The 16,984-nt window shown below is 44.9% G+C and overlaps 1 protein-coding gene across 1 annotated transcript in view; it reads right to left on the minus strand.

The window, feature by feature from the left end:
* Positions 1 to 16,984, minus strand: part of LOC138266888 (cornifelin homolog A-like) — a 91,429-nt gene that overhangs the window by 57,240 nt on the left and 17,205 nt on the right. The window contains exon 2 of the mRNA XM_069215616.1: positions 8,425 to 8,545. Coding sequence (XP_069071717.1) covers positions 8,425 to 8,539 — 115 coding nt within the window. The 5' untranslated portion in view covers positions 8,540 to 8,545. The remainder of the gene's footprint in view (positions 1 to 8,424; positions 8,546 to 16,984) is intronic.

Consider the following 16,984-nt stretch of genomic DNA (forward strand, 5'->3'; position numbering starts at 1 on the left):
CCTGAAACCTTTCTACACTCTCACTCAGAACACATTGCTGAGTTAACTTGCACTAAACCCAACTTCACGTTGCTGGGTGATTTTAATATTCATGCTGAGGACCCAAATAATTGCACTGCCAGATCCATACTCCTGGATATGTACGCTCTAGATCTAGTGCAAATAATTAAGGGTCCTACACATGTGAAGGGGCACACAATCGATTTAGTGTTCACCAACATTGAGAAGCTGATTTCCATACCTCCCCTCCCTCTGGCCTGGACTGACCACTTCCTTATAGCCCTCAAATTGCTCATTCCTATTAGTAGAAGACCTTCTCATACTACAGTTCAACCCTTCAGATGCTGGCATATTCTCAAAGCCTGCACCTGGATTACGTGCTTGCTAGAAACCTTCAATGGTTGGATTACTAATAGCCTAGACGTGCTGCTTCCCTTTTCTACTAAAGCCGGAGGATGTCCTAGGAAAGCCGCTCCATGATTTTCCCCCCACCAGATGGCCAAAATCCTATGATGATTCCTTAAAACATGAATATAGGAGAGCCATTAGGGCTTACCACTTAGAAATTAAATCAGCCCTATCTACTTGCTATGCTGCTAGAATCGAGCTGTCGTCAAACTCCCCTAAGTAGATTTTTCAGCTATTTAAAGAAATTATCCAGCTGCACCAGAATTCTGTTCTCATGGAGGCCTCTCAGGAACACAGCAACAACCTTGCAAGGTTCTTCCAACAAATTTTTTTAGATATCTATTCAACTCTCCTTACAGTTGTCGTTCAGTCCTCGGAGGTGATAGGCCACCAGACCATGTATCCTACCACTTTTTCAGAATTTCTTCCTATTTCCGAAGATTCGGTGTTAAAGTCACTTACCACTCTTAAGTCAGGTTCCCCATCGATCCAGCTCCTCCTTACGTGTTGGCATTAGGTGCTCCAGTCATTGTACCTGTTATTACTAATCTTCTGAACTCCTCACTGTCCTGGAGCATAGTACCGGAACAATGGGAACATGCCATTGTCAAACCCCTCCTGAAAAAACCTAACCTAGACACTGCCTTGCCAAGTAACTACAGACCTATATCATTGTTGCCTGCTCTATCCAAAATAATTGAAAAGCATGTTAATACTCAACTATCCTACTTTCTGGAGGATAATAATATCCTTCACTCTACTCAGATGGGTTTTACACCCCTTCACAGCACAGAATCAGCTTTGATTGCAGTCACAGAAGAGGCTAGAAGGTGTCTGGATCAGGGTACTGTAATGGCAATCATTCTTTTGGATCATAGTGCTGCATTCAATACTGTTGACTCTGACATATTACTTGGTAGAATAAGACAGGTCGGAATATCTGGTGCTGCCCTGGACTGGATTGCATCCTTTATGAAGGGTAGATCGTTTCAGGTCTAATAACCATTTCATCTTTAGAGCTTTTATCTTAAATCCAAAGGAGGGTGTGGCAGGTTATACCAGGTGGAGGACATGCATGGAGGGGAGAAGAGAGACGCGCAGAAGGATATCCAGTGTGAGGGTGGAATAGTGTGGTAAGGTTCCTATTATGGTAATAGAACTGCGTGTTTAGGGCTGCAGCACCGGCGGGAGTAGGTTATTGGGTCAGTCCCACATCGTCTGGAAGCTGTCAGCGAAACTTCTGGCAAGCTGGCAGTGCCTCAACTACCCTGAAGAGGAGGAGGTGACTTGTGGCAACCTAAACATGGCACTCTGATTCCCCAGGGAAGTCGTGGAGAACAGAAAATACCCCTTTCCCTCAGTGACTCACACATGCCATGGTAGGACACAAGATGCAGAATGGGTTTCAATATATTTATTGAAGCAGTTGCATACTAGTGTAAAATACGTGGGCTGTGATATTTAGGCAGAAGAAGCATAATACGGTCATCAGCATTACAATCAGAGAGGAACAAAAACACCCCCACCATTTTTTATGATTATAAAAGCATAGATATTCCTAACCTACACCCTATGTCTAAAACCTGAGAACATAGTGGTGATAACCCCTCTGTCATACACGGTCTAAAGAAGCGACCTCATCCCCCATACCTAGAAAGGTTAGCACGAGAGTGCCTGTTGTCTGACAGCAATCCTCTCCGGTGGCAAGCTGTCAATGAGATGGTGTGCGCCTCAGGACGGCCACGAGTGGAATGCCCTCTGTCCCACCTAGGCCTAAGTGATGTTTATATACTAAAATATGGGATGTTCTAGACACAGTCCTGACCTCTAGCAATTTGGACTGTCTCCTAAAATCATGGAGGGGCAATATAAAATGGAACATCATGTACTGAACATGACAGCCTTGAATAGAGCACAACGTGCAACGTGTACGAAGGGCTGATAGAATGTGTAGCACAAGCAAAGCCTCACTAGTAATGATATCAGTAAAGTAAAGTATGTGAAATGGCACAAGTGATGGGCCTGCAGCTAACATAAGGATGTCCAGCCCAGGAACTAGAGTGAACCCACAACAATAGTCAATTAAATCTTCAGAGCTGTAGTCTTCACTCTAGTGACGCAGTACTGAGGGATATCCAAGGTGGAGGAGGGGCACTGATAGATACCAATGAAAAAGGGAGGGGCATAGAAGGATACAAGGATGAATGGTGCTGAGAGATACCTCAGGGAAGAGGGAATAATCACTAAACCTATAAAGCTCCAGTCTGCAACCTAGGGGTACAGGGGCACAGAGTGATAACATAGTTACTTCAGCAATGCCAAAAAATGCTGCTGCATTTCCCTTAATGTTCTTTTGAAAAACAACTATTTACCACTGTCCAGCTCCTCAACACTTTACGACACCAGTCAGCCACAAACTGTGGTGCAGGTTGCACCCACCATTAGCACTTCCAGTGCTTACTTCAAATGATATGGCCCATGTGATGTTTACACTGCTGCTGCCTGTGCACTAACTGTTCTGTGTGAGGGTGAAACCTGCCCTTCTGCTGTCTGTGCACTAACTCGTCTGTGTGAGGGTGAAAACCCAAGGCCAGACTGGCCGTACCAGACATCGGGCATTTCCCGGGAGGCTGGAAGGGTGAGGGGGTGCTTTTGTTACTAGGGGGGATGTTTTGTAGCAGTGCAGCAGTTTTAAAAGCACTGCAGATTTCCTTGTATTTCCAACAGTTTTCAGGTAACAATAAAAGTGCCAACATTCTTCTTCTGATCAATGTACCTGCTGGAGAGAGATCATAGATTTCTTTAGTGGAAGTTTTTACTCATTTACGTAGTGCTGATGGTTAATGTTCCTGCTGCAAAGAACGTGTACTATGAAGATTACAGAACAGTATTTTATGTGCATACTTCAGTGGAATCCTGCTTTTGTCATAAAGATCCTTTTGTTACTGTAGTTCATAAGGTACAGTCATAATCTAGCACAGTGAGCTATGAACTGCCATCAAAGATCTGCATCCAAACTGCATCTGCATAGCACAGGATAGAAACGTATGTTTTTTCACAGCCTTTGATTACCCTAATTTTTCTAAAAAGAGTTTGTTTGGGTAAAAATAAATTGTTATTAGTAAAGTCAACTCTAACCACTGTGCTACGTTATGAATCCTGAGTTCATGCTTCCACAGATCAAGCACTCTTAAAAATGTCTACCAGTATGGATGACGTGAATCCTACACCTTGTAGTCCCCTTTATCCTATGTAACATTTTCTTTACACTGATTTGCACTCATGATTCATTGTCTCTGTATGTGGGTGTGAGGTAAAGTGCTCCGACACCTGACACTGGTAAGAGAGGTTTTATAAAACAAATGAAATACATGGGAGAGGGGTATAAAGAGATAAGAGGCATATTGGGAGGGTGAGGGAATCATTGGTAAGGTGATCATTTGCTATGCTTTAAAAACAAATACAATTGAATATATAATGAAAAATGTGTTCTATAATGCACCGCTTTTGCCATTTTCCTCAAATTTTCTTGGGAGGGCGATCCCCCAAGCCCTATTGTAGTGGTCAGGCTTGCTCGTTGTGCAGCCTAGGGGGCTGGTCTGACAAAATTTGACAGGACTGCTTTGGGTTCCTGCAAAACCGGCACTGCTGCCGTCTGTGAACTAAGTATTCTGTGTGAGGCGGAAACCTCCCCTGCCTCTGCATTAAGGCCCTCATTACAACCCTGGTGGTCGGTGGAGAAGTGGCGGTAATACCGCAAACAAGCCAGCTGTGAAAAAATTGGAATTACAAGCATGGCGGTGACTGCCATGCACAACTGCTACTTCTCCACTCCGACCGCCAGGGTGGTAAAGACCGCTGGGCTGGAGACTTCGGTCTCCAGCCCGGCGGCTGTTACTACACGGCCGGCGGCATCACGACCCCGCATACCGCCATGGATTTCGTGGGGTTCTGTACCGACACGAAATCCATGCCAGTAGGCACTATCAGTGCCAGGGGATTCCTTCCCTGGCACTGATAGGGGTCTCACCCCCCTCCCCCTCCCCAGAGTCCTCCCCCAAACCCACGACCCCCCCACTGCCCCCCAAATGTGTCAGGACCCCCCTGCCCACCCCCCCAACATTGACACACACCCACACCCCCTACACAAATGTACACTACAACTACACATACACGTACACTTACACCCACACATACACACATACAGACACACATATATACACACATAAAGACACACATACACACACACAGTCAGACACACACACATTTTCCAAACACACAACACACCCCCGCATGCATAAACGCACTCACACACACCCTCTACACACTCACACTCACACCCCCATGCACGCATGCAACACACAACACCCCCCACCCCTCCCTCCCCTAACGGACGATCACCTTACCTGGTCCGGTGATCCTCCGGGAGGGAACGGGATCCATGGGGGCTGCTCCGCCGTCAGCTCCCAGTCACCAGAACACAGCCCATCGAATCCTGGGTTGGGATTCAGTGGTCGGTGTTCTGATGACGGGGCGGTGGAGGTGGAACAGCCTTCACTTCCCCACCGATCGACAGTATGGCTGCTGGCGGCTCTCCGTCCGAAAAAGGGCAGAGGGCTGCCAGCAGTCATGATACGCTGTGTGGAAAACCGCTTGCATTGGCGGTCTTCAGCATGGCGGTACCTCGGGGGTCTGTTGAAATGAGTCCCTAAGTATTCTGTGTGGGGGTGAAACCTGCACTGCTTCTACCTAGGGTCTAACTGTTCTGTGTGAGGGTAAAACCTGCCCTGCTGTTGCCTGGCTTCAGCCTGTAGTATATAAGGGTGTAACCTGCACTACTTCTGATTGTAAGTGATTCTTGGGCTGTTTCTTTGTGCCCCAAACCAGATCTGTGCTAGAGGGATGCTTGCATTGCTGCTGAATTCCTGTCTGTATTCTATTTTGTGGGAAAACCCACATTCAGATGCTCAGCACTACAAGACTGAAGAGACTTTTAAGGTTACTTTCTTTTCAGGGTTGATGAGGAGCCCTCACTCTCTTTTCTTCTATTCATTGCCTTGAAAACACTGTAGGGTGTATTTCCTCAAGCGAAACAGATGTCAGCAGGTATTCCGATAGTAGTCTCTGGCAATCATGGGAGCAGCAAGCCATTGTAAGCAAGATGTGTGTGGATATGTATGCAATGGGAGGTTTGATTGCTAATTCAGAGGGTTCCTCTTTAGTGCTCTGGGAGACATGGGGCTTCTAGCTGTGTCCATTTCCCGCTCTAGACACAGAGTAGATGCATAGATAATGACCGTATATATGGCCCATCTTCATGCCCCTTATTTCTGTCTATCGCTCTACAAGTTTCAACCCCATAGACTCTACTGTGCAATTCAGTGTGTCCTCCCATGCTGTGAGTGGGTTTGTCACCAAACTCAGTCCCCTAGTAAACCAGTAGAGAACAAGTTGGCTGAAGCTGGGCACCATTGTGTACTCATCCACTTCATGAGCATGAAAAGGGTGAAGCCCAGGTAGGAACCATATATGGTGCCACCTTCCTAGTCCAGGTCTGTAGGAGTCACCCTCAACGTTGATAGAATAGGCTCTTCTGCTGGAATAGCTTGAAAGAGTCCTCTGTTCTTGCACTCAATTCCAGGGGTCTGGGGTAATTTCTAGGTATTCATTGGCCTACATTTGAATAGTCTTTAAAGATTCTGAATAGCCAATTGAATTCTCACATTGAAAATATTAACATAGTTCAACTTTCTACCATTTTGGGATTTGCTCACCACTTAATAAACCCAGAGGGAGAGCTCTTGACTCTGTTCAACTCCAACAACCCAAACTCGAGTAATCAAGAGCAGCTATGTCCAGGGTGTCTCCTAGATTCTACTTTCACCCAGCACTGGATATAAGTAAATTATGCTACCACAGTTGCAAGACTCACCCAAAGCTGAGTCAGGTAGACTTGAAATGCCAGTCTGTGAGGTGTTCTGTAAAGAATGCCTTAATTATCACTTACTGTCGAATTACCGCCATAGGTACCAGCAGAAGAGGTCTATCTTCAAGCTCCATTGTAGAGTCAGAGGAATAACCTTGCCACCAACAATTACTCAATAATTCCACTCCCAGGGGTGAAAGGGAGATCAAATCCTTCCGCAATTGGCAAGGGAAGGATCTCGCACAACTATCATCAGTGATTGAGGGATTCACACTCCTGCCACCATTAACGAAAGAAGATTCCCCCTATTCTGTGAGTAAAAAACCCTGGCTAGCTTTTGTTACCATAAGTTGATCTAAATATTACAAATTTGCTAACATGAACTAGTGAAGGATCCCACCGCTGTCACCATTAGAGTGTAGGAGAGTCGCAATAGTGATACTATTATAAAGTAAACCACATATATACTGTCATCATTAGTGAGTAGGAAGAATCAAAATCCTGCTACAAATAAGTAGTGAACAATCACAACACTGCCACCACTAGTAAATAGAGCAATCATAATTAAAACACTGTTGTCTAATGAAGGTTGCTGCTGTCACGATTAGCGAATAGGCGAATCACAATCTTGCCACTTTAAAACAGTGAATGATCTCATTGTGGCTACTACTAACTAACGAGGAGAGGAATTGCAACCCTGCCACTTCTCATTTGTGAAGGATCCCATGATCTGTGCTTAATTTGAGCCGGTGGTTACAGGTGGCGCCCACTGGCACTTATTTCTCGGCACCGGCACTTATTTTTCTCAACAGGCTTTGACCCATAACATGAGAGAGAAAAAAACAAAGTGAGGAAGAAGGAGAAAGAGAAAGATAGTAAAAGAGTGAGGAAAGCAGGAGCGAAAGAAACATGCAGGAGTGAGTTTGAGGAGCAGAGACTGTTGGGTAATAGATTAAAGATGCATGAGGGGGAATCAACACAACACAACTTTGATATTTGGTATCACGACCTACTTCAGTGCTGGTGGCAGTTTCTAAGGAAATATTTGAGCCCTGGCACTTATAGGTCTACAAGTTATGCAACGCCTATAGTTGCTAATGTGTGTATACGTATGTATCTATGAATCATGATGATGTTACTATTTAATAGTGGGTACCATAGTTTAAACAATGTTGGTGAGCAGCAGATGCCACTGTCTCTTGATTTAATTAGTAGGTGAGGCTGTTTGTGGTACCCAGATGAAGCGACTCTCTAGTGATGGATGCCATAGTACGGCAGCATCCCTCTCCGCTCACCAGTGCTAGTATGACTGGTTACTACACTCTGAGCTCCTGAGCTCTAAGGCCAGCATCCAGACTTCAAGGCTAGACGGAGAGTGATCCAGAGTGTTCTGTGCACCACTATCCCACTATTCATTACCTGTCGCCTACTCATAACTAGGGGTTGGTGGAACTCGGGGAGTTTCAATCCATGACATTTGGCAGAGATTTTGCAGAATTCCGCCAATGGAAGAAAAATATGCAGCCCGCACTGCTCATGCTATTTAGCGCTAGTAGCGCATACAGCGATGAAGGTCAGGGCGAACAGCACAATGCACTAGGAAAGAGTGCATTCTATTCCAGTTGATTTTGGTGCTCCTTCAGTAGGAAAATCTACTTGAGGGGGTAGCAGTTTTATCCAAAAGGCAGTCCTCTGGCCATGACCGCTAGCAATTGCTGGGGACTGCCCGCATCAGAAAAATCGCACAGGGGACAGCAAATCTCACTTACGGTTGCCAGCTGGCATATTTTGAAGCCTTGTGGGAGAAAGAATCCGCCATGCGGCGATTGACAGAATTTGGCCAGAACACTGCATTTTAGATTAAGACGGAGTGGCCAAAATTCTGCCAATTTTGCAGGTAGAGCAGAATATTTCACCCACCCCTACTCCTAGCAACTCTGCTGTCTCCAGGCATGACAGACATAGGCACTACTGGCTTCCAGTCTTTTGTGGCTCATATGGTGCCAGGAAGCTAGGTAATGCCTGAAGAGGAGACCCCAATATTGATGAAGGAGGGGCATCACTGAGAGGCTCACAGTGGGGAAACTTACAGACACTGCAGTCCTCACAGCAATCACAGGTGCCGCTGCTCCAGGTGTTGCCGCGCATCATCATGATCTGCGTGGATGTTATGGCGACAGGCTGGTTGACTTGTACTGCACTCATTTTGACCTGAAGGAGATAAGAGGATAAAAACTGAATGAGGGTAAAGAGTGAATGTGCTGAGAGTGCTGCTCCTAGTATAATCACAGAGTCAATATTTAAAACAAATAAGTGTTTTGTTGATGGAACGGACTCATTGTACTGAGGACTGATCTTAAACTGCATCAGGTGGAGATAACTTACTAGACTCCATCAATCATTCTATGTCTAAACTTCAATATTAAATGATCATGGTGGCTCAATTAATACAGATCCACCAAGAATTATGTTTACAACCTCATCAAAACTATCAATGAATAACTTTTCGAACTGAAGGTAAGCAATTTTTAAAACATTTTGGAAAAGAATGATTCTGTCCATCCCATCATGAAACCTACAGAGTAAGAGGGGGGAAGCCTAAGCACTCCTCCCAGGTAAAAAAAAAAGGCAGTGCAGTATTAAATGAAGGACATAAATTAGGGGAGTTCCAGATGCAGTGCATATTTTGAGCCAGTGGCTTCTGGTGCTCGACACCAGCACTTGAGTGTCAACACTGACACCTATGCTAGTTTGCCACATGGTGGTGCTATTTGTTTAATTTAGAGATGAGCATAGTAACAGTTGTTAATTCATTTAATATATATTCAAAATGACTGAGACCTCCACCCAAGCCATTTTAATAGCTTTCGGGGCCGGAAATAGTTGGAACTGTCATATTTGTTGGAGTGTGACGATCAGTAGTTGTGTTGTTACTGTCACTGACAGTGCTGGCAGGGGCAATGGGTGGTCCCAGCTGCAGTCGCAGCTAGCGGGAGGGAGAAGGGGTGGCGCAGCGGGTTGCGCGACCCAAAAAACTTACCTATTTGGCCGCGTCACCGCCAAACCACTCCTTATCCGCAGGGACCAGCTCCCAGCCTGCCCTGCGTCCAGTCCCAACAATGCTTTTATGCTGCAGGCATTGTATCACTACATTCTATTGTAGAGAAACCATTTTAGTGATGTTTGTGGGCACGGTGTTTTAGCAACTAGCCTGCTGCTTGTGCCCTTTAGGCTAGTCACATTTTATCTTATTTAATTTATATTGCTTTTAGAAATGGCCACATTTGTGGTGATGTTTGATTTTCCTTTATCTTTCTGTCCTTTCACCTAGGAAAGCATTTACATTGTTTTAGCACATTCTTTCACTCTGTGCTTTTTCAACGCTGACAAGATAGAGTTGTTGGCACAAAGTGGTACATCACGCCTCTAACATTTCACAGACGCATACATATTCTTACATGGGGATACTTATATATATTCACTAGAAAAAACAATGGTTAGAAGGACGTTATAGTAAGGTTCAGATTTTAGACGCACAAAACCATAGATATTCAGTTGTTATAGTTAGAGTTATTTCAAGTAACGTTAAGTCATGTCCTAAGGTAACAATAACAATTAGATCTAGATAGTAAAACTAAAGTTGAGCTTGTAACTAACAAAATCTATTACAAAGGCATTCAAAAATTCAGCCTGCTTCAATTTTGTGACATTAGTATGTTTTATTCCACTGAAAACATTGTTTTAAATAAGGCTCCTGTAATTTATAACGTATTTAATATTACTGGAGCTTGTTTGTATTTCTTTATTTTTGTCTTTCTTATTTTGAGATTGTATTTACTGTGCATAACACCAACATCCTGTGAATTTGATATGAAAATTGAACATAGCAAGGCGTATTTTAAGATCCTATTACAGCATGTTTATACCCAAGCTGAGAGGTCCGAAAAGTATACTTACGTCCCTTTTATGAAACACACCTTTTTTAAAGCAGGATCTAGTACTGAACGAACAGGTTGGTCTGCCCTCAAAATGTGTTCTGTTTCCCCATCCATGAAGCAAGGCTCGAGGCAGGCTAGAGCTGCATGCCTGTCTCGGGCTCAGCCCTTGCTCCATGGGGCCTGGCGAGCCAAAACAGAGTCAAGTCACGCATAACAGGCACTGAACTTTCCCTCCTTGTTGTTTTTAAAGATAAAAACCACTGCATGACAGTCAAGTGACCACATGACACCCAAAATGGTGCTTTTTTGCCATGTGTCTCTGCAGCTGAGCTGAGGCACAATTTTGTGTGTTTCTGTTTTTAAAATCAGGGGAAATGAGTAGGATTATCAGTAAATTGTCTCTTGCCTTCCCTTATGCTTTACTTTTTTTGTAAGTAAGACATTTTGATATTTTGTAGACGTATCTTGTCAGATTCAATTAACACGGGATAACTGATATTTACTGGGCATCCTGTACTAATTTAGGTCATGAAATAATTGAACCTAAAGCATTGTCCTTTGGTGGTGAAAGGAATAATTTGTCTTTCCTTGCTGCATAATTTAGTCATCCCGCTGTATGATTTGGCCCTCAACTGTCACATAATTTTCAATGTTCCTGGCTACACCACCTGCCCTTTGCAGAACTTTCACATTTCTATCTTCTGTTTTCACCTGGAGTTCTCCACTGCACTATGCAAGGTTGCCCCATCTCTCAAGCCTTGGTAGGATTTCTGGCCAGGCTACAATCGTCGTGCCAAGCAGCCTGGCCACAGATGTTAACTCTTTCTTTATGCCTGCCAGCATTTGCCCCTAGCCAACTTTGTCAGTTATTCGCTAGGGTGACGAGGCGTCCCAGATTTGCTGGGACAGTCACGGTTTATCAGAAGCTATTCTGGCAGGGGTCAGCACATTGGGCTTATGTCCCGGTTTTTCAGGGAGGGTAGACTGAAACCAGGGAGAGGCACATTTTCATAAGTTCAAAATCAGGACTAGTTAGCAGCTGCTCTCAAAAAGCAATTTAACCAATAGGTGTGATAGCGGTTTTAAAAAATTGCACTTTGTTTATTTCCTCAGAGCCTGATCTGTTTTTCTAGCTTTATTGCGTGCTGTCATTCTGTGCCCTTCGGCTGCTGAAAAATCGTAGTCCTATTTTAGTGAAATGTCTCTTTTTTTGTTTTTTTTAGGTCGAACATAAGTGTACGACCTCTTGTATACTTTGAAGTACATTTCTTCTGTGAGCTTCCAGTTATTTCAATTTTTTGTTTCAGTTTAATTTCAAAATCCTTGCTTGCTAGTGGTCAGTCGTGCCTCCTTCTGTGTGGGTGCAGGGACCAACTACTCTATAATTACGCTTTGTTTACCTGGTCTGTAGAGGACTTTTTAAAAAAAATGTGTTTCCTTCTCTTGTCCAGGGAAGCCTCCCTTTTCATTTGCGAGCATTCTTTCTCTGAGCTTAGCTGTAAACAGGGCTATAAATCAGGCTGTTATCTTGGTCACATTTGGTCTTTGTGGGCTCTCTGCACCCTCTCTCGGCTGTCTGGCTCCCACCCTTCCTAGCGTGGATTTTCTTCACCAAGTGTGCCTGCCTGTGGTCCCGAGGGCGGAGGATCAAATGTGATTGCTTATAGTCTAGGCACCCAGCTCTACCAGGGATCTGCAATCCTTCGAGACAGTGCCCACATCTGCTCCATGCCATCAGTTCACACACTTCAATCCCTCAGCTGTGCCTTTGCCAGAACCCGACACACACTGTCTGCCAGAGCACCTTAGCTCTTGCAGTCGGTACACTCTGCTGCTCCAGTACAAGTCCTCGGGTGCAGCTCCATTAGTGCACCTCAACTCACACACTCCGAGCCCCTCACCTTTTCCGGAACCCCACACATGCTGTCTGCCTGAGCACCTCAGATCTTACAGTCAGTACACTATGCTGCTCCAGTACCTCAGGGACCTCAGGTGCATCTCCATTGTGTACCTCAGTTCACACACTCCAAGCCCCTCAGCCGTGCCTGTGCCAGAACCCCACACACGATGTCTGCCAGAGCACCTCAGTTCTTACAGTCAGTACTCACTGCTGTTCCGGTACTTGGACCTCAGGTGCAGTGCCAACAGTGCTCCACAGTTCACACACTCCAAGTCCCTCAGCCAGGCCAGGATCCCACACACACTGTCAGCCAGAGCACTTCAGTTCTTACAGTCAGTACACACTGCTGTTCCAGTAATGGGAGGTGCAGCTCCATCAATGCACCTCAGTTCACACACTCCAAGCTCCTCACCCATGCAAGAACCCCACAGACACCGTCTGCCAGAGCACGTCAGTTCTTACAGTCAGTACACACTTCTGTTCCAGTACTGGGAGGTGCAGCTCCATCAATGCACCTCAGTTCACACACTCCAAGCACCTCACCCATGCAAGAACCCCCTACACACTGTCTGCCAGAGCACTTCAGTTCTTACAGTCAGTACACTCTGCTGTTCCGGTACTGGGACCTCGGGCACAGTTCCATCTGTGCACCTCAGTCCACACACTCCAAGCCCTCAACAATGCCAGTGCTGGGAACCCCACACACGCTGTCTCCCAGAGCACCTCCGTTCTTACAGCCAGTACACACTGCTGTTCCAATACTGGGACCTCGGGCACAGCTCCATCAGTGCACCTCAGTTCTACCCCGGCGAGGTCACCTCCTTTCCTGTTCTGGGACCCCACTCACCTACAGTTCCGTTACAGCAGCTCAATTCTAATATTCAGTCCCAAAGCCAAGCCAATACTGGACCCAAAAGAGCAAAACACAGCTTTGCTAGTGCTCCTCAAGTCTAACATCCAACACCACTGTTGATGGGAACCACCACAGCTCCACCAGAATCCATTCATTCTAACATTCAGTGCACATTTCTTTTCAGTACTAATGCTCACACACTCGCCCTTCACGACTTCTTGCTTCTGTGGTTAAGAAGCAATGCCACCCCCATACAGGGCCCCACTCGTAGCTTTACCAGGGCACCTCTAGGATAACGCTCGTCAACACTGGCACTACAAAACTAGGTTCCACACATAGCTCCTTTAACATACCTCACTTCTGACCTTGTGTGCCCGTTACTATTCCAGTACTGCAGCCCACATACACCTCTGTCAGTGCACCTCAACCCTAACCTACAGCGCCCCATTATTCCAATACCAATAATTACACGGCACTCCATTTCTCATTCCTCACCCACTGCCTTTCTTTTATTCCAGCACTGGGCCAGTACACAGCTCTGTCTATACCTACAATCCTGATCCGAAGCACCCCAATATTGCTGTTTTGGGGTTCAAGTGCAATTCCAGTAATGCACCTCCTGCTGTTCTGCAGTACCCCCTGCTGTTCCACACTCTGACTTCTGTTTGAGGACACGGGGAGCCAATTAAATCTATTCTTAGCTGCCATCTTTATTTGGGAGGGTCTCTTTTACTTATCTCACTCCATTCTTTCCTTTACTCTGTTTACTCTCAATATTTTCTTTCTCCCTCACTTTTCTCTTTCCAGCTCTTAAAATCCACACGTTAACAGTTTTGCTCTTTCTTTCAACTGTTTATTTCTACTCCTCTCCCTTTTTTCATGTCCCCTCTTCCTCTTGCTACCTCCTCTTTCAAACCTGCAAAAACTTGGTTATTTCTTTCCTTGTTTTGTTCCTTTCTTTTTCTTCATCAGACGTTCATTCTTTCATTATTTTTTCTCTTCCCTTCATTCTTTTTGTCTTTTTTATTTGCTCTTTCTAATAGACGTTCCTTCACTTTTTTTTTTAGACCTTTCTTCCTTTCTTTCTCTGGTGTTTTTCTTATCTTTATCTGTCAATTCATGTTTTATTATAAATCCCTCTTTTTCCCATCTGTATGTGGAAACCACAAGTTAATTGGCGGGACCCGAAATGTCAAAGTGGTTTTCCAATTCTGTGTCTGTGGGAAATGTGTCAGTACATACATGTCCCTGTTCTTCCGCTGCTTGTTTCTCTCACCATCTCTCTTGTTGTTTCTCTAATGTTCATTTATCTTTTCACACTTCTTTCATTATTTTTTCCTTTTTATCTTCTGCTCTATAGTTTTCTTCCCTTTTTTCTCACACGTTTGCTCTCTATCTTCTCTTAGTTGTATTTTCATTTTCTCATTCTTTCTTTTATTCTTTGTGACCCCTTCTCTTTCTTCCTTTTGTCTGTTGTATTCCTTTTGCTTCTCTTTTTGTGCTACTTCCACTTTCTCTCCTGAGGCCTAGTTATCAATGGAGCAACAGGTGCAGTGGCACCGGGGCTCAGAGACCTATGGACTGCACTCAACTTTAATTACGCCTATATTTTCCTAACAAAATTGCAGTGAACCATTTTCCTTTCTTACTCCAGGGCCCATGACACAGTTACTATGCCACTTGTCCTCTCCTTCTTTACTCCAGACTCCCTCTTTCATTTCAACCTTCAATCCGTCCCAAATTGTATTTTTGTTATGTGTTTTGAGCATTACATTCTAATGCAAAAGGTTTATTTCTGATAAAGGTTTATATGATAATTGTATATGTTTTACTATAGCGGAAGAAGGTAAATGGAAGTGCTTTAGTTAAATGCTGGGGTAGTGGAATTATATGGCTGGAAAGAGGCAGGGTTGGACAATTTATGTGGCAAGAAAACTCCAGTTATCAATTTACAATGCCAATAGCTCTAACTCAAGAAAATGCTAGACCTATTGTATTGCAAATGCTTTTTTAAATATCTGGTCACCCTGTCATTCACACCTAAATGGAATCCTGCAATGGCTGTGCCGAGCTCCTGGACTCATTGAGGTGTGAGATGAACCATACGTCCGTCCTTGTGCCATCTTTGTTCCCTGTTGATGAATGGAACGCAGTCATTGGTTGATGCTCAGCCTGACGCTGTACGTGGCCTCACGTGACCCGTGCACGCACCGGATTCCCACCACCTGCCGCTATTATTCCTTCATTTTGTGGTAGCCGCTCATTCCTGCGACACCTGGGGGGTAAAACGGGGGACTGGGAGCCCAGCACTTGATTAAGCTTTGCGCACATCCATTGAGTACTGAAATTGCTCAAATAAAACCTCTCGGGGTGTTCGAGAGGCTGCCTCTGGGCCTCTGTCTGAGGTCAGTTCCTATTAGCATTCTTTGCTGGTTTTTCAGTTCAAATTCTAAATGATCTCATGCTTTTTCATCTTTCCAGGACAATTTGTTGTTTTAATTTTTTTTGTTAAGGGAGGGTGGGTGATTCTCTTACCTGGAAATTGTTAAGGGTTCTCACCTTCCAAACCTTGTTCTTGCCAATTTCCTTTTTTTTATTTTCATTTTAGGCTTCTCAAGCATGCCTGCACTGCGCTGTGGGCGCTCCTGTACTTTGGTGTTGATTTGCACTCTTCGGTTGCTACTCCTTTCTGTGCTGTGCCTTTTCGGCCATCGCATTACTCTTTGTGGACATCTTGAGGCGCCATTTTGTGCAGGTGTGTGCTCTGACTGGCCAGTACTGGGCGTGTCCATGATTTACTCAAAGCAGGTCGCAGAGCTCATGAGCAAAGTTAGCGTTCGGGGTGCCACAGAGGTGTTTTCCCAGCCCTACTTGTTTATCATCTATATGGCACACCTAACCAAACCTATTGACTCTTGGGGTGATTATCATCTCTTATGTGAATACCCAGCTACTCCTTACATTTGCTTTTGCCATGACAGACATAGGTTCCATCTTTCATCTGTCTGCAGACCTGCCAACCTTGAAATATTTTCCACAGCATGATCCTTCAGCTGATATACGGGAGTGGGTGTCACGTGTGGGGCAACATCGCGAGAAACACGTAACATGCTTAATCTGAGAATTATCAATAGTTTATTAATTGCTGCATGTGTATTTAATGGTTTGAGGTGCCCAGCATTGGCCCATGAAGACTTGAACTGTGCCTAATGTTTAGCACAGCCACATAACATAAATTTACATACAAAATAATCTAGATTAAAATACTTTATATATGTAGTGAATTGTCTGATCACATGGCTGGTCGGTGCTAAAAGGATTTTCTTCATAGGAGCACTGCACTTTTCTGTACTGGTCTCTCACACCACTGATATAGCTCACAACTGCAGTGCGCACTAAACATGTAAAATCAAGGCCTGGGCAGAGTTCTACTACGTGGAACTCTGCGTAGTGCTGAAAAAACTCTGCTGAGTTCCGCGAGCGGTGGAGTGCGTTGTAAAATCAGTGCAAATGGCACAAAGTGCAGCACAAGAGGGCGCTGCTTCTTTCTGCCACTCAAGTAGATTTTCTAATCGTGCGGCAGCTAACTCAAAGCGAGCGGTTCGTTTCTCACCGCAAGCTTTTTCAGTGCAAGCGGTAGCGACCTATCATTACTGTCCATGTTGAGAAATCTTGCCGGGAGGTGACCTAAAGTGTGATTTTTCTTGCTTGCACTCTTCAACATAATGCTGGCAATCCGCGAGAGAGGAAAAAGCCCACGCCACTCCACAGAGTTTTTCTCGGAACTCCCGCTACGTGTGGAGTGGGCAGAGCTATGCGAACTCTACCAGTGGAGCGGTATTCATCTCCCACCCCTAGTAAAATCCTCACAGACTGACCATTTGGAGCTGGCATATGCATTTTTCCCAGCTGTCACCTGTCTGAATTGTAGCTTTGGCTGTCTGGAGCTGTTGCAAAAA

Source organism: Pleurodeles waltl, chromosome 12 (assembly GCF_031143425.1).
Source record: "Pleurodeles waltl isolate 20211129_DDA chromosome 12, aPleWal1.hap1.20221129, whole genome shotgun sequence".
Lineage (NCBI taxonomy): Eukaryota > Metazoa > Chordata > Amphibia > Caudata > Salamandridae > Pleurodeles > Pleurodeles waltl.